We start from the raw sequence: 27,265 nt of genomic DNA on the forward strand, positions 1-27,265 counted from the left end.
ATGTTCACTTAAACAGTAAACTATGTGTCAGTAACTTATAAATAGTGAACAGAGGAGTTATTTCAGACACAGGCTTTCAAGTTGCACTCTATAATATCTTTCTACACATCATCAAAAACTAATACCTTATTTTAAAGTAGAGAAAGCTGTCACTCTAAAAGGAAATACTGCAAAAAATGATCATCAAGTTTTAAGATAGCAGTAGTTTCTGCTAACCCATTGGGGAAAGCTGGAAACATACTTGCATGCCTGTCCGCCCTGAAGTTATAGCCTTTGTTACGCCCCAGCGCCTGTGATCAGAAGTCCAAAGGGACCGTTTATATTTGTTCATCACACAGTAGTTTCCTCCTGTGGATGCAGCCTTGTATTAGATGCAGCTGTAGTTGTGTTTAGGTGCGCCTCATGGGCCTTGTGTGTAATAATGTTACACGGCTACTGCTGGACATATGTGCACCTCTCTTCTTTAGACACACACATGCATACACTTGTGCATGCAGACAGAGAGAGAAGTCTCCTCTCCCTCTTCACCCCCTAATATCCTTCCACACCTTGTTGATGGGACCGGAACTTTCATGTGTTTCGCCGGGGTGGGCCCTGCTTCACTCATGGGGCTGAATGAGAGGGGTCATGACCCGCGCTATGAACTGCTTCCTGTTTCTGTTGAAGGGGTCTTCCGAGGCCTGCAGTGATCACAGGAGAGGCAGCCGGATCGCATCCGGTTTGAAGTGATGCTGCCACAGTAAAATAGCATACATCAACGGAGCAGTAGCTGGAAAAGGAGAGATAGGGAAGTGCTATTATTTACTGCTAAGAATACTACAGGGAGAAATATGTTCACTGTCAGAGAAGAAGAGACAGACTGGGGGCTCCATGCGGTTTGTAGGGATTTCATGATATTTTGAAGTAGTGCTTCCCAACCTTTTGTTAGGCTTCTGGCCCCTTCATAGGTAATGATGATTTATTGCAAGCAAGCTGTCCTACTTTAGAAGATGTTCTCTATATATGTTATGATAGCATTGAACTTGCTGTCTGGGAATTCTGGCCCATTGCTAGAACATGAACACGAACAGTCCCTGAATCAAACAGGTTGTAAATCTAAACTCCTTTAATCAGAGGTAAACCTTACAGATTGCACCCAAAATGTCAGTAATAATCCTCAATTTGAGAAGAAAAATATTGGCAAGTGAGGTATAATCAAAAAGTCTGTAGTCTGTGATGATAATATACTTTGCTGCTTTGCCTGTATTTTTCTTCCAAATAACTTTGGCTAACCTCGGGATATGTATGATCATCGAATTTGGATATTTTTCAGGCATTTCAATTTTCTAAATTATGTTTTGACAATGCCTGACAAAGATGCCAGTTACATCAAAATGAAGCTCTGGCTGGGAGCTGTCAGTACAGTTTGCAGATCTTTTGTCTGATACTTCCCTTCAGTTTGTTATTGGATCTCACATGTTGAAGCTTTTGGGATGTGCATGCCCTACATACTTCCACTGCCAGACTTGTAAATGTTACTGCCTCTTTCCATGAACTTAACGATAACTTGAATATGCTGTATGAGTTGAGAACAGTAACAATGAGCTATTACCCCGTCTTATATTTACTATTTGTAACAAATAAAGAGGCCATGGGTTCTTTAAAACCTCATTATCGATGACTAATACAAACCAGGTGGAGAAGAGTTGAATAGGTTTTTTAAAACACCTAATTTCCATGAACCTGTTCATTCCAAAAATAGGTAGAACAAAGTTGTTGTTCGCTCATGGAAAGTGGACTCATAAGTGACCTGCCGTAAATCAAAATCCATCACTAGAACAATGTTTATAACGCCTAAGAATTTATAAAACATGTTGGTTACACACATCGTTTTAGATTCAAAGCTCAGCAAATCAATACATGTGTAGTGTCATATTTAAGCCAATAATGGGGCACTTTGCAGTATACTGATTGGATCTTTGAATTTGCAGAAGGTTTATCTCTTATCTAAAACTCCCAGTCTTCACTCCTCCTGACCTCCTTATGCCCTTCTGACAACTGTCATGCGCTGATTTAGGATTATTTTTAAATCAGGAGCTGTCTAGGTTTGACGGGACGAGGATGGGGTACCCGTGTCCCTTGAGGTCTTGTAAATCTGAACAGTTTACTACAGCAAGGGGGAGGAAATAGCCCTGTGCTCCGCTTGTCCAAGCCCGGCGTAATCCCTCCACTTCCTCTCCTCCGCTCTGCTGCCCGGGCCCACGCCATAATGCATTTTCTGTAACTAATAGCCGTTGTTTCCCGATTGTCACGCTCCCATCCCTGCCTCTTGGAATGTGAGTTGTGTGTGTGCAGCAGTGGGATAGGGTGTTAGGGTTTAGAGCTCTGGGCTGGCTGGGGAAATGGAGAAAAAAAAAGGAGAGACTGCTAGTAGAAAGTCTGGAATTGCAGTTAATATTAACACCACCCTCCTCCATTACCGTTTACCACCTCCTCCTCTTCCCCACAATTCCTTGCCCTATGACTGAGCTCTGGCAGCCAGGCGGGGTGCTGCAACCTGGGCCTCCTGCTTCGGTCACGCTTGCCCCCTCTCTGTCTCGAAACAAGAACACATGGATGTCAAGTCCTCTCGTGCTGGCAGTGTCCAGCCCCTTTCAACAGCCTTTACTCCGTTTAATTAGCCATGTCCCCCCCTATCTCCACATATAGGGGCATGACAGGCCCGAAACACACACGTTCTCAAAACAGGATGGCACACTGAGCGCGCTTTGGCAGCAGTCGGAGGGCAATCAATTCACACTCTTCCCTCTCGGTAACATTCTTCACAACACTTCCTGACAGGTCCGAGTCAAGGAGCTCATGTGCTCCACAGCACTTAGTGAAGGTGGCCATGAGGTCAATTCCCTCAAAGGAGAGCAACAGGTTTTCGGGAGATTCGCCAACTTCGCCCCCTGCAGTGATGAGTGCATCGACAATAAAATTCACCTGCCCCCTGCTGCTGATGTTAACATTTTACTGAATGCTAAGTGATAAAACAGGTTCTAGTTTTACAGTCGTTATGTGTATTTTTTTTTATGTCATCGTGGCATCTTTGAAATTATTCGGTTGGTGTGAGATTTATCTTTTGGGGAAAATGAGACAAATTTGAAGTGAAATTGAGCATGTTACCCAATTTTTGTATTTATATTACTATTGGGGATGCCAACGTTGTATATTGAATTTCTAGTGATGAGAGCATGGACAGTTGAAGTTACTATAGGGCCCCACGCCAACATCTTAATTAGCTTCTATATATGTTTAGTGTTACAAGATGACTCATCATCATCACCTCAAAGTAAAATAATCTTGTCATAGTTGAAAATAGATCTTGTTGTTTTAATGATATGACTTCCATATAATCATATTTAAAGCTGACCTGGTCAATTTTTCTAAGGCAAGAATCGGAAGAAGCATTCTTTATTAAAAGCTCCTAGCAATTTGAATGCACAATGTTACATCTAACAGAGATCTACCTCCGACATTGTCTGACTCTTGCCTTAGCAAGATTCTTTTATCCAGCACCTGTAAAAAACACTTTGGCATAAATACCCTCCAACCTGATAATCTGTGTATTTCTAGAAATGTTTTAGCGGAGCAATCAAATGAAATTCCTCTGTTGAGCAAAAATACGCAAATAGGCACATTCAAACAATTTTTTTTAGGGCCACCATGTGTAAAAGTCATATGTTATCATAAACTCCCAGTAGAGGGCCCCAAATTCAGAAATGTCAAAATCTTGCACATGATCAATTTAAATGTACTTTTCCAGTTGTAATCCAGATTAACTGTGGACAGACATACAGACAGACACACACACACACAAACAAACACATAAACAAACAAATTAACACATGATATCCCCCTAGGCTAATGCCTTACTGAGATCATTATGATTAGTTAACAGGCACCCTGGACAAATATCATGCAACAGAGGCAATCATTTCAGTCATTATACAATTAGGTTAATTCTAATTAATTATTAAACCTAGCTTTAAACAAAGCATAATCACTGAGCATCTGAGCCATTTATCTAAAAGATGGTGACCATATTCTCGTCTCCTCTCAGGTTGAGTTGACCGTGGCGTATCCCTTTAATCATGACGTTAAAAGAAACAACAACGAACGTGGCAGGAATGAGAGATAATATATATGAATATACTTCAAAGCTGTCTGGGAGCACTGTGAACTCTAATAATCTCCTCACCCCTGCTGCACAGGAGGTGAGGCTTTCTTGTATGAACTGTGTGTTTTCACTAAAATAGATCCTGGCCGGCCACGCTGACCCCTGAGGAGGGGGATCACTGAGGGCCTTCTGCAGGTTGTCGCAGGGAATCAGAGCGCCTTGGCCCGATCTGTAGGCTAAAGGTTGAAGGGTGTGTGAGGTAGCCTATGACCTCCCGATTTGGCTCGGGCGCAACAACCTAGCTCTCGGGGGGGGGAACCCCTGCATGACCCGGCTCACCCTGAGTGTAGGCCAGTGCCACGCTGCCACCAACATGGAGACCTAAGGAGGCGAGATAGGGGCAGATTTTAATAGGAGACTCTGCAGTGTGAGCGCACTGGGACTAATTCTACTTTAGTTCAAGTCTAGGTTAAATGCGTTGGGAATGAGTCAACGCTGGCGGCAGAGAGTGTGACTAACAGAGCGGGTCAGTAACAGGGAGCCCTTTTCTGGCTGCTTTCAGACCAAAAACAGGCTGAGAGCGGAGCCAGCGAGGCCTCTTTGTGCAGAGTGAAACACATGAGATGAATCCATCACCAGCTCCATATTCTCGCTCAATCCTCGACGGTAACAAAGGGTGTTTTAAGGGAGAAAAGTGGGGGTGATACTACTAAGTGGAGCGTGGGATTGAGAAATATAGTAAAGTTGTCATCAGCAATCAGGTGACACTTCTGAAATGTTTACTTCAAGCATTAAGGTGGCAGCTCATTTGTGATCATTGTCTTTTGGCAGGAAATATTCCCACATAGCAGTTATATGTTATATGTGTGCAAAGCTCAGCTCTGGATGAATCAGAAAGCCTTGAAGATTGCATGGAAAAACGCTTGTGATCAGATTTCCAGAAAGGAATGATTTCTTCCAAAACCTTTGTTTAATTTATGAGTGTTTTTCTCCGTCTGTCAGTGCTGTTATGTTGTCTCTCTCTGTCTTTTAAAGTGTCGTTTTGGAGACATCATTGCTGTAAGTATGAAAAGGGATCTAAGAATGCTCAGTCAGCATCCTGAGCAGAAATTAGAACCAATAAAAAAATACTTGCACTGATGTTGTGAATGCGTTGTCATTCATCATCATTGGAGTTAGCTGCTAAAACACAGTGCTAATGTGGATGCAGAGATGGAGCAGATCGGATACCAAAACAGAAAATTCCACACATTCTGTCCAAGATGTCTCAATTATAGTTTGACAGTACTCTGTTGATCAACCAATTGTTTCAATAATAGCACAACACTGATCAATTAGGAAGTTTGACATTGTTTTTTAAGAAGCAATGGGATTGGTAAAAACAATAACATTCCTAAAATGCATGGTCTCATTATTCCCATATTTTAAGACGGTGACATTTGCATATCTTCTTTTCCCGCACACAGAAACTGTGGTTTTACACAAGCTGTAAGGAATTAGATCAAGTTGTTTTGTCACAACTTTAATATAGTACAGGTAGAAAGTGCTGCTACAGTACTGTGACAATCCAAAACGCAAATTCAGGATTCAAAGGTTTTATTTTCAGAACGTTTACACAAAATGATGAATACAGCTATGTTCAGACAGACAGTATGGGGGACAAATGTATATCTGAACATTTAGGTAAACATGCTCTAGCAAAAAAACAATATAGAAGTATTAACCTGAAAATGATCATAAATATGTGTCTCAAAGTATCACAAAATCATCATTCTGGTATTGACACCAAAACTCATAATTTTGGCACAACAGGGCAAACAAAGTTTAATAGAACCGCTTCTGGTCTCAACGGAGACATTCCTCCTCCTTTACACACACACACACACACACACACACACACACACACACACACACACACACACACACACACACACACACACACACACACACACACACACACACACACACACACACACACACACACACACACACACACACACACACACACACACACACACACACACACACACACACACACACACACACACACACACACACACACACAAACGCTCATGGGGATCACCTCCCCTCAAGGACAAAGCCACAGATAAGCAGCCATCCCCTCATTATCATCTCGGCCCCAAACAGCGGCGCGTCGCTTGGCTGAGCTGCATTTCCTCTCCACTGTGACCAACATTTGTTGCTGCCTGCTACTGTCCCCTGATGTTCAGCCGCTGGCACCCTCAGCCAATTGTTGTTTACTCATCGAGGGCAATGAGGCTCGACGAGGAGTCAACTGCTGCAGGGGGCATGGAGCAGCGGTTAATGATCATCCCTCCCTCTTTCTTATTCCTGTCTCTGCAGAGAAGTGGCTGAAATAGAGAATATCCTGTAAGTCATGCTTGAGCCTAATTTCTGTGTGCATGTGGGTGTATTAATTTGCTTATTTGTGTTAATTGCAGAGTGTGTTCATAGAGGCGTCGTGAGGAGAGGTGGGGATGAAGTGCAAGTGATGACAAAATGCATCCTGGCCTCACACCGCAGTGTTTGTGTGATTTGGAGACCTAGAGAGGCAGAGGTGTTAACAGAGGAAAGGCAGGTGCTGGGTGCAGTGTGTGTGTGTGTGTGTGTGTGTGTTTGTGTGTGTGCTCAGCCATAAAGGAATAAACCCCTTGCACACTTAATGACACGATTTAAATGGTAAAAGAATTACAAGACTTGTTGTGCAAAATAAACTCCTACACCTACACTGGATCAAATGACCTTAATGTACCATCACAACCCCTCATTTTTGACTTTACAAGACAAGCTGTGTAGCTTAATCAAAGCAGCAGCTTGTTGAGAGGGGAAGGAGAACAAACAATTACAGGTGCCAACATCTTGCACACATCCTTTTATGTGTTACATGTGGTACTACAATTTGCTTTTGCCCACCCACTGCACCAACATTTCAATTGTTTTATTTCATTTCCTGCAGCCATCCATGGATAGGAGAAAATATTCTACAAACACTGTCTCATGAGACTTTGATAATGGTTGATAAATCATTAATAGGTAAAGTTATAAATTGTTAACAGCAATTTATAGGTTTCAAGTTTGAGAATGATCTCCTAAAGCAGTTTATTTTAATGCATATTAGGGTCTTACTAATTAGCGATCAAAGTTACAAATGCAGATACAAAGTTAATAAATGGACTGCAGCTCTTTCTAAAAGGTCTTATCCCGTTGGAAAAGTGTAAGGCTGGGAGAGGATAAACACCATTTTTCACAACCTGGCAACCCCAAAAGTGTTTCTCAATTATGGCTTGTATCTCAACATCATTAAATTATGTATTAAGCTTTATTAAAGCCATTTGTTACAAAGTTTTAAACCCTTTCTAAACATTGGCTTATTAAATCTATAATTCTTGTGAAGCTTTAAAAGGTAAAATAAGGTATTACTGTGTTATTTTAGTTAGGGCAGCTTTCCTTTTATGAAGGTTGTCCTATTTTACTTCAGCCATGAGATACAAATCATTATTTTAATATGAAAAAAGAGAAGTAGAGCTATTATCCCATCACACAGAGCAGCACGAACATCCATTATCAACAGCCTCTCTTCCTCTGTTACCCTCAGCTGGCTGCATTATCCAAAATGGTTTCATCTCTGTTGTCTGTGTTAATTCTTTGCTGCAGAAAACAGCATTTCCACAGGCACAGAACGTCACCGGAGCAGCGTTATGGCCTTTAAAGGTGAGGAGGTAGGCAGGGGCAGAAAATAAACAGTGGTAAACAACAGTAGCAGTGGGGAGTGTGCCTCCCTGCTGTGTTGATTATTGGAGGGCTGTACACAGGCCTGATCCCCCCCGGGAGCTCAGCGAGCGGGAACGGCTGCTACAGGCTGCCCACAGAGAGGCCAACAACATCTGGGCCTCAGCTCACCTCATTACACTCCTGTTGTTGTGCTGGAGTGGAGTGTGTGTTTGTGCAGCAACACTGGCACAAAAAAAACAGAGCGCCGTAACAAGCAAAGAAAATGAGCTCAGAGTGCTGCAATTTGATGCAAAATGTGATGAGAAAATAGCTGTTTTTGTGTTAAGATGATTGGTGAAAGTTATAAGAGTGTTCTTACCGGGGTGGAAAATGCTGAACAAAAATACAATAAAGCCTAGAGTAATGAAAATAAGAATTGGGCACAGCGGGTTTCATTACACACTTGCACACACCTGAAAATGTCTGAGTGAAAAACCATCCATCAGATCAGCAGTGCAACATGCTGCATGGTTACAATCACACAGGCCTGGAACAATAGTGTTTTTCAATATGTTGTTTACTAAATCAGTTTAGGTATCATTGTTAGATTATATCAAGGAAATTATTTATATGGCGTGCTTACAGGCAATTTGGCAAACGGGGATACAGTGTGGAATGGTAATGTGTTGCATTCATCATATACTGTATTTCTGTATCTGTAACCTACAGTATGAGACTTCTGAAATGGCAGCAAGCCAGTTTCCTAATGGCTGCTACTGCTGAAGGGAGTCTTTTACATCCATCAGTCCTCTGGCTCCCTCTGCTGGCTACATATGTTAGTCAGGAAGATACATAGAAAGAGTTGCTGATATTTGCATCGTTAGAAAAGTGACTGCTTTTAGAAATATAAGAATGTATACCGATAATTCAAAAAGCCTTTTTGTTCCATCTTGGGTAGAAAGATGAACTTACCTACTTGACTTGATTGACTCCATTTAATTGTATCTGAGGGCTTTTGACATGTCGAACTAGATTAAACACAGGTGTAAATAATATAATTAACGATGGCTGAATGCATGTTTCACAACAGACATGTTCACCAGTGATAGTAGGAAAAGCACAGGAGAAATGAATAACCTTAATGATGCCTCAGTTCATCAAGAGTCACAGTGTTAATGTCATCAGATACACATGTGATCTTAGTACAAGTCGAAATACGACCAAAGGAAACCCTGGTATTGTGCAAGCCGACTAACTGTCATTGCAAACTGGACACTTGATAGCAACTGAGCCCTAGTAATATTAAGGTTAACACATGTGCTTTTCTTTTTATTTCATGTCAAAAGATTTAAATTGGGTTTATACCCATTTTAACAATACCACTTCTTTAGAAAATACAATGTTTAAAAAATCTTGTTTTATTAGGACATGGAGCTGAAAATAATAGATTTGTTGTTCAAATTAAGTTTCCCTTCAAATCTACTCGGTAAAGTACAGGTATGATCATTTGTATATAGGATTAAATATAGTATTTAGGTATTTTTCCTGTTGACTTTTTTTGATCGACTATCAGTAGCAACATTTAAGGTGTTGATGTGAACTGAATGATCAAATTTAAATGAACCAAAATCAACGGTCTCCTGTAGATCATCTTTTTCTTGTCCTCACCCAGATCAAAAGATCCAGTTCAATCCCCAGGCATAGTAACATCAAGGATTTATAATACCAATCCAGATACATTTGTTGAGATTTTAACTCAACGACCAAACTATCTCACTTATTGAACAACTATAGGAGAGGTTTTAAACAGGCTATGTGTACAGTGTTATGAAAAAACAATGCATATTCATGTCTTTGTTCCTCCAATTTATTAGAAAATGTACAGGGGGATTAACGGTAAGACTTCTGGTAGCGGGCACGAGCTCCAGGTCCACCGAACTTCTTGGACTCGCAGCGACGAGGATCAGCAACAAGCAGGGTCCTGTCGTACTGGATCAGGATGTCCTTGATCTCTTTCTTGGAGGCCTCATCAACATCTGCAGATGGACAAACGCTCATTATTCTTAAAGTTCCATTTATAAACCTTCCTACATGCTTGTACAGAAAATTGTTATTATAATACAGTTAACACTGTAATTTAACTGATGTTTAATTAGTACTCGCTTAAATATTATGAAATTATAAAGCAAAACCATGATCTTGTTTAACAAGAATCCTCGGACAATATGGCACAACAGGCCAATAAGTATCGCAGGACCATTTTGAAGCAACAACAAAATCTGAACAACAATATATCAAACAGCAGAATCAAGCATTATAATACCAAATAGTGTTTGTTTTGTGATGCTTAAGCGTTGGAAATATCTGTTGATTTCTGTGACAGGTGTTGCCAGGTTGTAGACTGTCATATGTCATTTGACAATTGATCCACTATCCAAGATGTCCTCAGGTCTGTAGTCTCAGTTATTGTCCACCTTAAATGTTATCATCAGTGAGCATCTCATAACACCTCACAGGGGAATACTTCACTATGAAGTAAACAATTCACCTTAATCCTTAACAAATATTATCATGTCCTAAAATGCAATATTTGCTACTAAAATAGATCCCAGTATGACAGACACGTGTATCTTTAGTTAATTTGGTTGAATATGTATGGCAAGCACTTGCTCAAAAGCTAGAGTGATGTTTGTGCTGCACACTAACATTAAGATGTAATACTCACACTTCTGATAGTAGGCAACCAGAGATTTGGAGATAGCCTGACGGATTGCTGCAAGACAAAAAGAACAATTCATGAAAATAAGGTGGAGAAAATATCTGTAGGCCGATAACTGCTGATGGATGTGTACGAAGCGTTTTTCAATGCGACGAGAATATTCTGCTTACCATAGATCTGTGCAACGTGTCCACCACCCTTCACTCTGACTCTGATGTCAACTCCAGCAAAACGCTCCTTGCCCAGCAGCAGCACTGGCTCAAGAAGCTAGAATGAGAGCATAATGATGTCAAACTACATATTTTCGAGAAAGAAAGAGAAAAATGTCGTGGTGACATTTGCAGGTGTTTTACAGAATGCTGACTACTATATTGCAGTCTAAATCCCACTAGCTTTGACGGGAATTGCTGCACATCAGGCTTGATTCCCTCTGCAATACAATTCCCTTAAGATAATTAATTGTGTGTAATATGGCAATACAATTCCCTTAAGATAATTAATTTTGTGTAATATGGCAGTCAGCTAAGGTCAAAAAGGGCAATACATTTAGCATCATCTTCAAATGCAGTGTTAAGTACATGTTACAACGGTTTCCCATGGGACCACGCCAATGTCCCTGACCCATTTGATTGCAGATGTTAGGGGTTCTTATCTCCATCAGCCACTTGTGGACCTGATAATAACCCCTTTCTCACTGAGACTCACCTTGTACTGGAGAGTGGCTGGCTCCACCATATCCAGGGGTCTGCCGTTCACTTTAATGAGGCCATTCCCCCTCTTGCAGTGAGCAACTGCGGTGGCGGTTTTCTAAAAGCAGAAACATCATCACGATCAGGTACCATTAAAAACTACTGTAAGATGTTATTTAATATTTGAGCACTAATTGGGTGAAACCAACATCAGTCCTTGCGTCCCAGCGATTGATAGCATCTAGGCTACCTAGCTAGCTACACAAGATCGGATGCACAGCAATACAGAACGCCGGCTAACCTAGTGACACTTTTACACGTGATTTAGTATGTAACAACGCAAGAGGCTTCAAACTTCAGTTTCAGAACGTCTTAAGCTATAGTGGTCATTCATAGCAGTTAAACAGCTCGTTTACACCGGTGTACAACTACGACACACGGCCACATTATGTTAGCCACTTTAGCTAATGCGTGCTAGCAAGACAGAGTAGCCACAACACCACATGTTCAATAATTCTATATTTTACTTACTTTACGTCCAAAGACCTGGACAGATTGCAAAGGACCTTTGGGTGGCATGTTTCTGAAACACACAGGGACAAACAGTTACATTAAAACACAGATAATGAGTAATTTATACTATTTTAGCGGATCGGAGTGAAGAACATACCGTCTTCAGCTAGGGTGCCGTACGGAGAGACCGATGGGGTTTCCCGAGCCGAATATCAGGGGCTGCTGCACGACACTTCAGAATTGATTTATGGTAGGTTTTGCGACAGTTGCTCTTGCTCTACCTCCATTTTATTTTGTTTTCACAAACTCTGTAGTTATTTAAACTATTCTCATTTTATACATTATTAATATAAATAATAAGAAATGAACATGCTGTTTGTAAAGTGACTGATCATTCAGGTAGCTTTCTGTGTGCAACATTTAATAATAATAATAATAATAATAATAATAATAATAATAATAAATTCGATTTGTAAAGCACCTTTCATTGCTAACAGCAATCCCAAGGTGCTACAGGAGGCATAATAAAAACAAACAAAAGAAACAAAAGTTTAATCAAAAGCTTTTTTTAAAAGAAAGGTTTTTAGGCCTTTCTTGAAGGCGTCAGTGGTCTGTGGAGTACATTTACTCCTAAAATGGCTCAAAAGGCGATTTTGGGGTGTCCTCAAAAAGGTATTGAGGTCACATTGTTAGTGGATATGGGAATAAACCTTGCTAGTTCAAGAACATACATTATTATTTTTTTATTGCAGACTTTGAATCTTTGAATATCAAATATAACATTATTTCAATAAATATTAAACTGTTTATGCATTATTACAGTGTATTTATTTTCCATCTGCCAACATGAGACCTTCTGTACTTGATTCGATCATGTTCAATTCAAGGTTTTGGATGAAGTGAAGTGTGTATATGAAGAATAAACTGAATTATTATGCCCTTAAAACAAGTCTGAATTTCTCTGTAATTTCCCTGCTCTGGCACTATTTCTGTTTTAGAGACCATTTAAGTTCACCAGTTGCTAAACAAGGAAAAAGAACACAAGATGTCAGATTAAGGGTTAAAATAAAGGATTGTATAAAAGGCCACACTAGCAGATGTAAGAAGAAAAGGAGCGTAACAATAGACTCCAATATGCATCTTAAAATATTTTAATAAAAACTGTTTATAAACCATTATTTTTGCATATCTCAATTGTTTGAACTTCAAGTTTTGACTTTACAGGGGAGCCTCTTTTATTGTGACATCAAAAGAGTAAACAGACGTCAAAACTATTCATAAAACCTGACCTCATAAAGCCATAATAGAAAAATAACAAATATATCACTTTGAACTTTAATACTTTCTACCATATAAATTGTGTAACAAAACATAAATGGTAGGAATCTGAAAAACAGTGGGAAATAGTGAAGTGAATATATGCTTACATGGAAAGATAAATTACATGTTCAAATAAGGATAAATTGTCTAAACAACAGAAACCAGAAGAAACCGCAGCACTGTTCTGCTGCCAACTAAAAGGAAAGGATCATGATACAAAGAAAAGTATAAATATCTTAGTCTCTTTACATGGATGCTGCCAGAAATTGGAATAAGCTGCACCCACGCCAATGTTGATAAGCATGGTAATATAATAATGTGTTTATTTAAGATGATTTAGAGGAGCAAAATCACAGCTACATGTAGCAAGTAATAAAGATATACATTGAATCTTAAAATCTTATGTGGATTTTCTTTTTGAATTAGAATCAGAATCAATCATTAGTGTTCTGTCGTCCAAATTGCCTGGTTAAAGTGAGTGTCCTCATCATACCCTTTTTTCTTTTTATTCCTGCACAACACCACCCTCTAGTGTTGGTGAAATGAGCCAGATTATTTTTAGTGTGACATCATTGCCATCTCAGCTGGGGGCAAGGTTGTATCAACCTAGATGCTGTGTGGAAAAAAATCAGTGCAGAACGTTATTTCCACTAGATAACAGTATGCAAATGTGAACCAAACTCCCTGCTTTGTTTCATCAAACCTTATTTTTAGCATTATTGTGAATCAAACCACAGAGGTCACATGGTTCAGCGCAGCTTTGGGATGAGGAGCTTGGGGCCGGGATATGGGAATATAAGGACATGGGAAAAAGGAAGTGGGGAGGTTTCTGGAAGTTAAATAACCAACTTGTACACAAGAGACAGTCTTTGATCCGACCACATTGTGTGATCGTTCGTAGGAGGAAACTGGCGTCAAACTGTCCCCTTTCTGCTTTCTCAAGATTCACCATGGATGTGTAGTTGACAAAATAAGTGAGTATTTGTGGTGATTGACTTTGAGGGGGTGAAAATGTGTACTAGGCGCCTTCTCCACAGCCTTGAAAGAAACACTTGATAGGAATCTCAAGCACACACATCCTGAAGACGAGAGAAAAGTGTCAGCTTCAAGGCACAGCCTTACCCTTAAAGGAGGGAAGCAGCAGGGCCATTCCTGGGTCAGAGAAGGACTGAAGATAGATAGTATCTTGGGAATCTGTATACAGTGGCTTGAGTCATGTGTGCAGTGCCTACCTATGTCTGACATTTACTACAGAGAGACTGGTGTTTATAGTGTCGGCCACGGGTGAAAAGGCACCTGGCTTCTTTTATTGTCAGAGGGAATGTGTACTCCCCTCAAGGCCTGGACTCCTAAATTCAAACCCCAGCGTTGTGCATGGAGCTATGGTTGTGTGAGAGCACGGATTTAAAAGTTTAAGATGATCATGGTGAATTCCTTTTTTTAGCAGTACACACCTATAAATCTTTTTAAAACAAAGCTTTTACCTTCTACTCTGAAGTCTATTCAGGCCACTTGGGGGCAGTGACACAAGCTGTAGACACAACATTGATATATTGTCACTTAATCAAGTTTTATGTTAGCAAACGGCTAGTTATTTTCACACTCATTTGGATTCCTGTTTCTGTCATTATATGAAGAGCTTATTCCAGAGCCAAATCTAAATAATTCGCACAACACTCTTTCTTCTCCTTGCCCTCCCCTTTCAGTTTATATGTGAGCTGTCTGATGAGTTTATTAGCCAACAGATAAATGCGAGCGATAGACTGTCAGTGCCAATATGTACCACAGAGTCAGGCAGAGAAGCTGGATGATAAGCTTCAGATAGACCTGTGTTTGTGTTTTGGGTCCACCTTGACCCCCATCATCATGTGCATAGGAAAAATGTTAAGGACGCAAAACCGTCCCTGATTTCCTGCTCTGTTCAGCAGCCCGCTAAAGCATACAATCCTTTTGTGTTGCTACCTGTCAAGTCTGTGTAACAATGTCCAGTCCTCTCAAACATCTGAAGCTAAACGCTCTCAGATTACAGCTCTGGACAGTCGAACTTCTGCAGAGGACTAACATAATAACTTATTCTGTTGACACACGGTAGATAAAATCATAATGTTCTTAAAAGATCTGAGACGCTTGAATCCCACATTTGTTAGGCAGACGGCGAGCTTTGGTGCTTGAGAAGAGGTGCAGATCTTAGAAGGAAGAGAGTCTGCAGTCACCCAGTCAAAGAGCTGGCAATAAATAAAGACCACACCATATATGTGCATTTCCTCCCCACGGCCTTATGGAAACACATCACCTGGAGGCGCGACCCCTTGACCTTGTCTTGTCACAGCACCGTGAGCATGAGACAACACTCTCAGATTTACAGGGGAGGAGATGCTGTTCCTGGTCGGCCATAGAGTCTTATTTGACCATAATAGGCCTTGCGGTGGTTGAAAAAGTGTTGCGGGTAATTGAAGTTTCCCTGAGCAGAAAGAGAAGATCAGCTAAACCCTGTGGGCGGAGAGGCCGAGAGGGGCGCCCAAGGTTTTGTGAGGTATACAGAGGCGTGGGTGCCATGGCAACGGCAGACACTGTTTTAGGCTAGTGAGGCAGAAAAGTGTCTTCCCTGAGGAGAATCTGCAAGTCAAGAGAAATATGATTCAAGGCAACAGGTCTTACCTTTTATATCCTTGTGCGAGGATCCGTTAATAGCTCTCTCCATCCCAAAATGTCCCTGTGAGACATTGAGATCTAGAGATTCCATTTTATGACGCATATACAGAGTACTACGCATATATACAGACTAAGGATTGTGTCTTCAACTATCACATAATATTGAAAAAAATGGTGTAAGGAAAGATTTTCAAAACAGCATACAGAATATCAATCTAAACTCAATTTCTTTTGGAGATTTAAAAAAGTGTATCTCAGGTTTTGAAGATACATTCATAATTAATTGGCAGTGGTTGAACAACATTTAAAAGTAAAAGTAGGCTATAAAAAGTATTGATATCAGAATGTACTTACATGGGACAGCCCTTTTCAGAATTATCTTTTTTTATTTATTGAATTATGTTAATTCATACAAAACGTGTTCATTAGTTAAATGTTGCAGCTGGTAAGGAGGACGCGCTTTTTTCCCTTTGGGCCTAAATACTGCCAGGAAGCTTGTGAGTTTAGTTAAATCTATAATATTTCATAATAATTGGTTTCTTCAAGGTAAGTATTCAAGGTAACTTCAGTTGCAACTGCATTTAGTGGAGGGAAAAGTGCCTCTGAATTGTGAGTAAAAGAATAAAGTGGAATAAAATATGAATACTCAAGTAAAAGTTCCTTAAAATTGTACATACGCATCCTTCAGTACTTGAGTTAATGGACTCAGTAACTGTCCAAAATTGACATACTCCCTGTGGAGTCATCCCTCTACATGCGTCTGTCACTTTCAAGCCTCTTTCTAAGAAACACAGTCCCCAGGTGGGGGACCAATGTGGCACAAAACGGGGGATTTCCCCTGGAAGTGAGAGGTACCAAAATGGCTGCCTACTGTCTATCGCTGTGCCATGGCAGCAGTAAATATTGATGTCTGTCTCACTGGGTGACATCTCATAGCACTAAAATGTAGCCCGGTATTGAACCCGGGTTTGGACTTGAGCCCCTTCCATTAATTTGGCTATTTCAGCCTCCATTTACCACATAGCAGCCTCGCAGCTGTCCCATGCTCTGTCAACTTCCATCAGGCCTTGGAGCTGGGGCCACAGGATAATGTAGAAGAGAGCCAGATCAGCAGCTCAGCAGACATTTGTCTCTACTCCCATGCAATGCGCTGCTCAGATAGAATAGCTGTATTTGAATAGACCTTTATCTTTTCTTTCCTTTTAAGTGGCAGAGAGGCAAAGTTAACAACGTCTGCAAGAATCTGATTTGCAGTATATTTAGTTAGTTCTATGTTGTTATGATGATGCAACGTTTATTGGTTAATGTGTCAATGATGATGTAAATGCAAACTTTTTAAACGACCTTGTCAGCCGTCAATGACAATCACAGATATAGATATATGTGTCCGTTTTTTTACATGAAATCAATGGCCAAAATGTTATCTGAAAAAACAAACACATTGACAGGCTTTTTGAAATGTTGTGAGGAAAATATGTCTGTTTTCCTTTAGACTAGAGCATCATATGAGATTAAGAATGAACTGTTGTTATGTTTTATTTAATGTAAAAAAAAATACAGTTTTTCAACTTGTGTGGCTCTGTTTGGACTAAATTGGTTGTAATATATCATCTGATTTAGTTTAAGAAAACAGAATCGTTCCACCCAGTTCCCTCAAAAAGCCTCATTATGTATTTGAGCGATTCTTAGCAGGCCTCAGAGCTGCACTTGAAACGGTGAATTCATGAAGCTGATCTGGCAGTGGAACAGGGCCAAACTTGCCAACATAACAGCCTTTCATTCGCCATTTGTCTGCGCTGTCACACATGCACTGGTACTTCCCCTCGATCAATCTCACTCACTCAAACACACACACACACACACACACACACACACACACACACACTCAGATCGCCCACACAATCTGCTTCATCACCCTCCTTCTTCTCTTGTTCCATCTCGCTCTCGTCCTCCCCCTACTTATTTCCTCCATCTCACCCATTCTGTGTGACTGTGTGCTTGTGTGTGTGTGTGTGTGTGTGTGTGTGTGTGTGTGTGTGTGTGTGTGTGTGTGTGTGTGTGTGTGTGTGTGTGTGTGTGTGTGTGTGTGTGTGTGTGTGTGTGTGTGTGTGTGTGTGTGTGTGTGTGTGTGTCTTATGAGGCAGTGTAAGCGGGGTGAGAACGGGGCCGTGTGGGGTCTGGCTGACATCAACAGTGATAAAGCCAGAGTGGGTTGCCATTACAGCAAGGCCTTCTTTATTCCTCGATTATACTTCTCCTCTTTTCCCCCTCTCTAGAGTTTCTATCTGATGGGCTGTGGAACACTGAGCCCTTGACAACATCTGGGAATACAATGATGAATATGTTCGCTGCCAGCAACTAGCATCCCCTTATTTCTCTCTCTCTGTATTTGCTTGTGCCTGCACACATTAAAATGTCTAAAAGATGATGAAGTGCGACCCTGACAACATGATAAGCACATGTTACGACTTGTGGTCCACATGACAAATGATCTTTAAATGTTGACTTTGTGTAGTTTATCTTCGATTCAGATATTCAGTCTATTAGTATATTTGCAGTTTTTTGAGTATATTATATTGTGTTCCCTGCTGTGTCTATAACTCTGTTCTCAGTCACTCTGTGTTCAAGGCTCCAAGGGGGAGAGGAGACAGGGCTGGGAAGCTCTGATGGGAAAGTGGGCCAGCGCTCTCAGCCCTCCACTGGAGAGCTCCTTAAAAGGCCTGGAGAGATGATGTCGTGGACTCTCTCCTTTCCCCCCTTATGTTCCCCCCCCCCCCCCCCCCCCCCCCCCCCCCCCCCCCCCCTCACACAGCAGCGGAGAAGCCAGCAGCAGGAGCTGAGCCAGGCTTTGGCCAAACTCCTCATGCACATCAGAGAAACACACGACACTGATGACTTCATGAGCTCGAATAAGGATTCCATCCATCATAAGCTGGAAAGGCTTGTTTTGAAAGATAGGGTTTCCCAGATTGGGAATTAGTCTGTGCACTCTAAAAACAAACAAAACGATATTTATAAGTAACAGTATAATGGAATGATGTTAAAGTTATGTTCCTGCACAATCAAAATTATTTTTTAATTACCAATGACCGAATCTTTTGTGGCAAAAAAACACTTTTTCGTTGATTATTCACAAACATAATTTTTTACACATTTCTTGCAGAAATGTTTGAGTGGTATGTGCTTTATTACCAATTGTAAACACAAGTTTTTAAGTTGACAACCATTTGAAAAATCAAGTTGTATAATTGGATTTCTATGAAATCATACATACACAATAGTTAAACTTTTGGTTTATTTTGAGCACATATTACATAAATCTTGAAACAAATAGAACACACATTTAATTTCCCCCAAATTAAAAGTAAACAAATCAGCAATATTGCATTATGCCTCAATAGCTCTTTTTGAATTTCTTTTTGAGTGTTAAAATTGGGGAACTGCAGCAAAGTTCCTTTTATTTGCACGACAAAAGCAGAAATGAGGAGGAAATGCAATATCACGACAGCAACCAGAGTTGCAGAAGTAGTCTTTTGAAAGTTTTGTTAGTCTAAGAGTGAAACATTTTGTATTTAGATACTATTTTGCATACATCGGCAAGACCTGCTACATCCAGTTACTCTGACCAATCAGAATCTCTCTCTCTGTTTCAAGCCTGACAACTTTTTCCATCCCAGCCTCTGCGACAGGGGTCAACAACCACTTCATGTACACAATGCGCGCAAGGCCAAAACAGATGCCCCCGTTAACCCCACACCCAATCATTCTGGAGCTCGTGCGTGGGCTTATACCAGGTGAGCTTCCAGCGCCTGCAGAGAGCATCGGGCCTGTGTGGGCGAGCTCTTCACCCTCTCTTCACGAGGCTGCAATCTATGAGCCATCTGCTGTTATCTGCGGAATGTTCTCTGCACACTTCATGGACATATATGTACCAGGGCTTTGACATCTTTGCTATTTTTAGCGCAGGCCCGCCACTGGAGGTTGTTATGATGATGTCAAGCAGGCTTTTTAAAATAAATCAAATTGTTTATCTTGGGTTATACTTCCTGCCTGCTTTTCATGTCGTGTTTGTTTGTGTGCATGTGTTCATCTGGCAAATTGGTTTTATTTTGGGCCTGGGACTTGTTTTGCCTGAAGTATATCTACATTTTTATGGTATTCTCAAAGTATGATCAACACTTTTAAATCAGAGTTTCACTTTGAACTTCATCCTTCTATACTTGCAATATTATGTCTAAAGTGATAAATGTATTTGTAATTCTTAGCACAATTAAAAAAAGATTGATTTGTCCCACAATATTATATATAATCTATCCCAAAATATGGTCCCATGGTTGTCCAACAGAAGAGGAAGTATAGTTTCCCTTTTTATATGCTCATGTATTAGGTGCCCAAAATCCAAAAAGTGACATTGTTCACATTGGTTTTTGTTCGGATTAAAAAAAACAAGACATACCATGTGAATTTAAGGGCATTAATATAGGTTTTGTTACCTTTGGCAACCGAGCCACGCCATCCCCCCCTGTTTCCAGTCTTTATGCTAGGCTAGGCTAGGCTAATCAGCTGCTGGGATATTTAAAGTTCATGAGGTTGTTGTCAAACCTAACTCTCGTCAGGAAAGTGAATACGCATATTTCCCAAAATGTCAAACTACTTTAGGGCACCAACAGGCCTGAACTATGAACATTTTGGTCTGTTTCCAGTACACCAGACAAAACCGGATTGCGCTAGCGTATGTTGATCACATGTGACAGGTGATTTTTGCTCTGTTGTGCCTGTGCTTGAGGCTCAGACATGGGAAAGGGGAAGTCTTCCTCGAGGTGTTTTGAGGCAGTAAAGTAGATTCTGCAAACACCAACACCCCCTCTGCTTTTCCTCCCATCTCCAATCACCCCCACCCCCTCTATCATCCTCCTCTGCGGCTCAGGTAGGTGCAGACTGTTGACAGGTTCCTCATGTGATGAACAGCGTCCGTCGTCACCTTGTCAGCTGCGACACAGACACACCTTGCTGTGAGGCCCATGCCCAGCAGATAACAGGCCTGGATCAAACCCTACAGTAGGTCACTGCAATATGACAGTTTCCCTAAACACCACAATCAGTCATGTTGTGCGGGACAGGCATCCAACCTTGTCCGGAGTTCACGATGCACTTAATTTACATCCCCCAGAAGGGAGAGCAGCATTGTGTAAATTGCCACTAAAACTGCCGTGACCCAATTTATACTCTAAATTTAAAATGCATTACAGATAGCAGTCCACTAAACAGGCTCCCTTTTCTGAAACAGAGAACTACATTTTTCAGCACTGGCAGCTAAACCATTGTAAGAGTCTTGATTTGCAGTATATAAAGAATTACATCTAAAGCTCCTTACATACCAAACTGACACCAAAGAACACGTCCCGACGGAACGTCGGCTCACGTCGCCTCACGTCTCCTGCGTCTTGGCCATGTTTCGCACTGGAACACACCGCAAAGACTTCAGCCGACGGCCAAGTTGCACGTACGAACTGCGCATGCATGAGTGGAAATAACTCTCCTTACCAGCAGGCGTCGGTAGTGTGTATTCGTCATTCAAAAGAGGCAACAACCGGAAGACAGACTGCGTGATACACAGAGAGAAGAAGAACAGACTGCGTGATATAAACAAACAACAAATAGCGTGTGCGTTCCATTTTCACTCTACAACGAGAAGCTCATGGGGCTTTCCCAAACCTGTGTCGAAGTAGGTAAGATGAAGTGATGAAGATGGAGTTAAATGAAATCTCAGATTTGCCTTCTTAATAGTTTGTTTGGGTCCCTCACTTCCGTTTCGCTTCTCATGCACTGATTCGCTAAGCTGAACAGCCAATCAGAGTGATTTCTTTGGCCGACGGCCTTTGGCCGACAGCCTGCCGATTCAACATGTCGAATCGGCGGCGGAAGACACGACGGTGCAGTACACACCAATCAAAGAATCAAAGTAGGGCGACACGACGCTCATCGAAGGCCCGACATCTATCGACGCCGAAAATCGGCTCGGGTGTGTAAGGACCTTAACCTAACAGTATGATGGAATGGTCTTCTCTCTTTTCTGCGATGTTACAGCCATCCATCCAGTATGCTGCAAAAGCTAGTGCTGATAATACTGTCAGATGGCTGCATAAAGGGTAATAATCATATGTGGGTGGCTTCACTGCAAGTGGGAGAGTAGCACAAGTAACACTTATCTATTTTTAAGCTGCTGCTTGAGGGCTTCCTTTGTGAAGTGTGTGGATGGAGCTTAACTGAACACCATTTCTGTGTGTTTAAAGTCAATTATTGCCAAATGACCTTCTATGAGTGATAGCATTCCCTCCAGAAATGCGATCCACATAAGATATCTCTGGATGGAGGTTTTATTCTCTGGCTGAAACAAACTGAATATGATTGATGCCAGTCATTTGAAACACTGTATTCATTATAACTTGCAGTATATCTAAGGTTTACTAAGGTCGTGGGAGATGAGCACGGTTAGGAAAATAAGATATTTGACACCTGTTAATTGAAACGTGAACCTGTCCACATATGAAGAGCCTTGAAGTTCTGCCCATGACAAATTAGATGGCCTGTGACCTTTGACCTTGGAGAATGCATCCCCTGGGCCTGCACCGCCTGATCATCTACAGGGTTGAGTTCAGTTCACAATGTGTAAGTGGTATTTAAACCTGATAGGGTCGAGGCTTTAAAGTCTGAATGCGGCTCTGTTTTTCCGTTCATGCTTCTTTTCATCAAGGTGAATGGAAATAATGAGGGCAGAGGGTTTCAGCGGCTAAATCAAGAACTCTAAAACAGGAGAACCAAAGCTTTAAATTGATCTAAGAGCTAAATTGTGCTAATTTAAGAAGGGGAGTATCCTTTTCAGTATTCATGGGAATCATTTCGTGGAACTTATGAAACGGGGGGTTACGTATTGTAACCCTAGTTATATAAGCACAGGCGGAGCCCTCTACTGGACTCTATGGGTACTACTCTCTACCATGATATGCGAGCATTCACCTACTGAGTTGCATAAACGTAGCCGGCCAATCGGGGCGAGCCTACCTGAATGCACGCGCAGGCCCACAGTATATAAGGCGGCTACGCCTCCCGACTGCCATCCTACACCCTCTTCAGCGAGCGGCATAGGAAAGACAGGGCCCCCAGGTAGAGGGCTGCGCCTGTCCTTATATAGCTAGGGTTACAATACGTAACCCCTCGTTATATATCACACAGGCTCAGCCCTCTACTGGACTCTATCAATGCACTTTTCAAGTAACAATCTGACAACGAACTACCAACATGCCTATAGAGATGGTCACTCTACAAGTACAGCACTTGCACAAATGACAGACGACTGGTTAAAGAGCATGGATGATAGGAGGCTTGTAGGAGCTGTCATGTTAGACTTTAGCGCAGCTTTCGATGTAATCGATCACAGTCTGCTGCTGAACAAACTAAAATGCTATGGCTTTGGTTCTGTTGCTATGTGTTGGATGGAGAGCTACCTGACTAGGAGAAGGCAGCGAGTCTTTTTCAATGGGAGCTTTTCTGAAAGTAAGGTGTTGCAGTGTGGGGTCCCACAGGGGAGTTCGCTTGGGCCTTTGTTGTATTCTATATTCACAAATGACCTTCCTTACGTATTAAATAAGTCCAGTGTAATAATGTATGCTGATGATTCCACAATGTACAGTACAGCATAGGGCTGTGCGATTATGGCAAAAATCATAATCACGATTATTTGGGTCAATAATTGATATCACGATTATTTTGACGATTATTCATTGACCATTTATTAAACTTTAAAACAAATAATATTTTACCAATAAACAAGGTCAACACATAATGGAGCGCACTTCCAAAACCATACTAAACATATATTAATATGATAAATAAAAATAAATTAGACAAAAATAAATTAAATCAAATATGTTGCAGTGCACTGTCACAACCTACTGACAACTCCTTAACATATAGCCAACATGGCCACCATGGCAAATGCTGGTAGGGCTGCTCATGTCATCTCTTAAAGATTTTTTGCAAGAAAAACCAGCCTGTTTACATGGTCTGGTTTCAGAGACGAGCGCAGGCAGGTGACAATATTGCCACCTGTACTGAAGACCCTCTCTGAAGAGGAACTTGTGGCTGGGATGCACAGATACTTCCTTGCCAGGATGGAGAGCCGTGGGTAGAACTTCCGGGATTCCCTCCACCACTTTAGTGGGTCCTCCTCAGCATCCAGTGGCACTGCCTGGAGGTAGGACTGTAGCTCAAGAGCTATGGCCTTGTCCTTTTCCAGAGCAGGTTGAGGTTCTGCAGCTTGGTCTACGGTGGCCTTGAAGAAGCTCCCCAGTCCCTTCTTTTTCTTCTTTGGTGCAGCTGCAGCAGCATCCTCCGTGTCATCTGCAGGCACCGCTGCCGTCTCAAGAGGGGCGTTCTCCTTGGAGTATTATAAAGAAAATAAGAATGACATGTTTAATCAGACTAAATGGTTATGGGTATTAACATTTATACCTAGAATTACATTATAACACTTTGACAACACATTCATTCACTTAATTGTATTTACTGTCAAATCTGACATTTTTATTTTTTATTATTATTATTACCATGAGTGTCATCACCCTCCTCATCTCAGTTGTCAGGCTGGCTTCAATGGATCCTCGATTGTCCTCACTGACATATTTGAGCTTGAATCTCGGGTCCAGGGCAGAGGCCATGTCAAGCAGCTCTTGTGTCGCTGCGTCATCATATTTATCATTGAGATAGTCTAGTATCTTCTTTTTTATGCTTTTTGTGAGGTCTGTGTCATCCTCCTGCACTGCCAGCAATGAGTTGTTGAAGAGGTGCAGGGTTGGTTTAAAAAAAGACACACTTACATACTTCTCTCCAGAAAGTGCGTCTGTGAATTCCACCAGAGGGCTAAGCGACTTATTGATTGCCTCCAGTACATCAACGTCCTGCCACGTGAGGGAGAGATGTCTGGTTTTTCGGTCGCTGGAAAGGACCTGGGCAATGGCCTTCTGCTGCTCGAGGACCCTGTCGATCATGGCCTGCCTAGATCCCCATCTGGTTGGACATTCTGTCTTTAGGGAGTGTTCAGGCAGATGCAAGTTCCCTCTTCTTTTTCCAACTGTAGGAGAAGCTGCTGACCAGCTTCTTGCAAAGCCCCACTGCACGGCCGATCCTGGGATCCTTCATTGCATTCTCTAAGATTACAACAAATACATATTATTTAGTATCATGATGATAATCATGATCTTCATCAAAGCATAATTTGGTGTGTTGTGTGTGTGAGAGAGAGAGAGAGAGAGAGAGAGAGAGAGAGAGAGAGAGAGAGAGAGAGAGAGAGAGAGAGAGAGAGGGAAAGAGAGAGAGAAAAAAAAGAGAGAGATGACAGAGTAGCTCACACATAACATAATAATAATAATAATAATAATAATAATATGTAATTAATATTATCATATTAAGAGAGAGATCATCAATGTTAATGACTTACTATTGCTATTATTGTTGTTGCTGTTGTTAAAATGACATATTACATACAACAGGAGGAAGGAATCCTGCTCACCTATGGCCAAGTGGAGTCTATGCCCGAAACACTGGAGCCTCATCCATCCATTGACCTCAGCCGCCAGCTTTATATTTGCGGCATTGTCCGTAGTCATACAGACGAGTTTATCCTCTTTTAACCCCCAAGCAGCCATCGCTTCCCTCAGTCCATGGGCGATGTTTTGCCCCGTGTGGTCTTCAGGGAAAAATGCGGTTTGGAGACACTTTGTCTTCAAATTGAAATCGGCATCGATATAATGAACTGTGAGGCTCATGTATAGCTCCATGGTGCGGCTAGACCATAGGTCCGTTGTGGTGGCAAAGTAGTCAGCTGAAGCCACATCTCTCTCAACTTCCCCACGGCATTTGTCATATAGCGCAGGCAGCGCAGACCTGCTGAAATAATACCGAGACGGCATCTCGTAACGCTTGTCCAACGTGTTGACAAGTTGCTTAAAGCCCTGGTTGCTAACAGTGCTAACTGGGCACATATCTTTAGCGATGTGAAATGTAATGGCACCTGTAATATCTCTGTGTCTCTGCGAGCTCGTCGCGTAGGCCGTTGCTCTGTGCAATGCGTCCTGAATCGATGACTGTGATGATGTTGTGGATGAAGTCGAGCGGGCATCTTTTTGGTCTGCTTTTTGTTGTATTATTGCCCCGTCGTATTGCACTTTGTGGTTGTATTTCAGATGATTAAAGAGATTGGTTGTGTTAGCGTGTGGTGCCAACACAACCTGGTAACAAATCCTGCACTGTACTTTGTTTTGCTCCACGTCGGACTCCTGAAAGCCAAAGTACTTCCAAATAGTGGAAATAGTTTTACCCTTCTTTTTAACGAGTTGCTGCTCTTGTTCTGACATCTTCGCTCGCGCTGAACACTCACACATGTCACTCCCACGTGGCCGAGTGGGCTTTTAGGGAGGGGCGAAAGCGCACCCAGCAAAATAATCGTATTTTGTCAATTATGCTGTTTTCATAATCGTCGCAAGCCATAATCGTAATCGCGATTAAAATACGATTAATTGCACAGCCCTAGTACAGCATCAACATGCAGTGAGTTAAACAATCTACTTAAAATAGAGATTAAAGCCATAGCAGACTGGGTCAACAATAACAAACTGGTACTCAACATTGCAAAAACAAAAGCAATGGTGTTCGGACCCAGACATATGTTAAGCAGCAATCCTCAATTAAGCCTGACACTGGCTGGTCAGCCAGTGGAACAGGTAAACGAGACTAAGTTGCTTGGCATTGTTCTTGATTCTGGTTTACAGTGGACAAAGCAAATTGACAGTATCGTAACTAAAATGGGAAGGAGCATAGCTGTGACGAGAAAATGTACAACGTATGTAACACCAACCACTTTGAAACAAGTCATTCAGTCTCTGGTTTTGTCACATCTTGAGTACTGTCCGGTCATATGGTGATCAGCAGCAAAAACACATATACAGAAATTACAAATAGCTCAAAACAAGGCTGCCAGACTAGCTCTCCACTGTTCGAAGCGCACTCATATTGGAGTTGGAGAAACCTATCATGGCTTCCGGTTGAGAAACGTCTGCAATCTTGTGTTATCACTTTTCAAAAAAATGTCCAATTTAGCAAAAAAACACTTTATTTTTATGATCAAATAGTTTATACAAGAGACGAGCATGACCATAGGACTAGACAAGCTACATCAGGCCATCTACTGGCACCTAAACCCAGGACCAATCTTCTGAAATCTTCTGTGACTTATAGAGCTATAAAGGAATGGAACTCATTGCCAAACTACCTTGCTGAAATAGAGTCCAGAGCCTCTTTCAAGAAGAGATTGAAGGGCCATCTACTAATGACCATGTACCCTTGTGAGCTGTGATCCCTAATTTAATTTGATCTCATGCTTTGTACTGGTGGGTGTCTTGTGCACTCATCCTTGGCTGAGATTGATGTTGTAAGTGGATGAGA

General features: G+C 41.5%; 2 protein-coding genes across 3 annotated transcripts; both read right to left on the reverse strand.

Moving 5' to 3' along the window:
- Window positions 1–9,718: 9,718 nt before the first annotated feature.
- On the reverse strand, window positions 9,719–12,045 carry rps16 (ribosomal protein S16). The gene is made up of 6 exons (XM_034133615.1): window positions 11,952–12,045; window positions 11,813–11,864; window positions 11,298–11,399; window positions 10,763–10,859; window positions 10,599–10,646; window positions 9,719–9,909 (listed from the first exon to the last, which is right to left on the reverse strand). Exons 2-6 carry the CDS (start codon window positions 11,858–11,860, stop codon window positions 9,764–9,766), a joined length of 441 nt encoding a protein of 146 aa, XP_033989506.1. The 5' UTR covers window positions 11,861–11,864; window positions 11,952–12,045; the 3' UTR covers window positions 9,719–9,763.
- Window positions 12,046–23,509: 11,464 nt separating this feature from the next.
- Window positions 23,510–26,352, reverse strand: LOC117485030 (zinc finger BED domain-containing protein 1-like). 2 transcript variants are annotated; one of them, XM_034133616.1, is made up of 3 exons: window positions 25,335–26,352; window positions 24,373–24,972; window positions 23,510–24,203 (listed from the first exon to the last, which is right to left on the reverse strand). In XM_034133616.1, exons 2-3 carry the CDS (start codon window positions 24,811–24,813, stop codon window positions 23,790–23,792), a joined length of 855 nt encoding a protein of 284 aa, XP_033989507.1. In that variant the 5' UTR covers window positions 24,814–24,972; window positions 25,335–26,352; the 3' UTR covers window positions 23,510–23,789. The 2 variants fall into 2 exon arrangements, 1 of the variants encoding a protein (XP_033989507.1); XR_004556187.1 differs by having other exon boundaries at window positions 23,873–24,203.
- Between the last annotated feature and the right edge of the window lie 913 nt (window positions 26,353–27,265).

Source organism: Trematomus bernacchii, unplaced genomic scaffold (assembly GCF_902827165.1).
Source record: "Trematomus bernacchii unplaced genomic scaffold, fTreBer1.1, whole genome shotgun sequence".
Lineage (NCBI taxonomy): Eukaryota > Metazoa > Chordata > Actinopteri > Perciformes > Nototheniidae > Trematomus > Trematomus bernacchii.

What these genes read in the sequence shown, in the direction of transcription:
- rps16 (XM_034133615.1), bottom strand. Translation starts at nt 11,860, where the DNA reads ATGCCACCCAAAGGTCCTTTGCAATCTGTCCAGGTCTTTGGACGTAAA. An exon ending in CAGCCACTCTCCAGTACAAG is followed by an intron (nt 10,860 to 11,297) that starts GTGAGTCTCAGT and finishes CTCTCATTCTAG; the next exon opens with CTTCTTGAGCCAGTGCTGCT. An exon ending in ACACGTTGCACAGATCTATG is followed by an intron (nt 10,647 to 10,762) that starts GTAAGCAGAATA and finishes TTTGTCTTGCAG; the next exon opens with CAATCCGTCAGGCTATCTCC.
- LOC117485030 (XM_034133616.1), bottom strand. Translation starts at nt 24,813, where the DNA reads ATGATCGACAGGGTCCTCGAGCAGCAGAAGGCCATTGCCCAGGTCCTT. An exon ending in GGAGGGTGATGACACTCATG is followed by an intron (nt 24,204 to 24,372) that starts GTAATAATAATA and finishes TAATACTCCAAG; the next exon opens with GAGAACGCCCCTCTTGAGAC.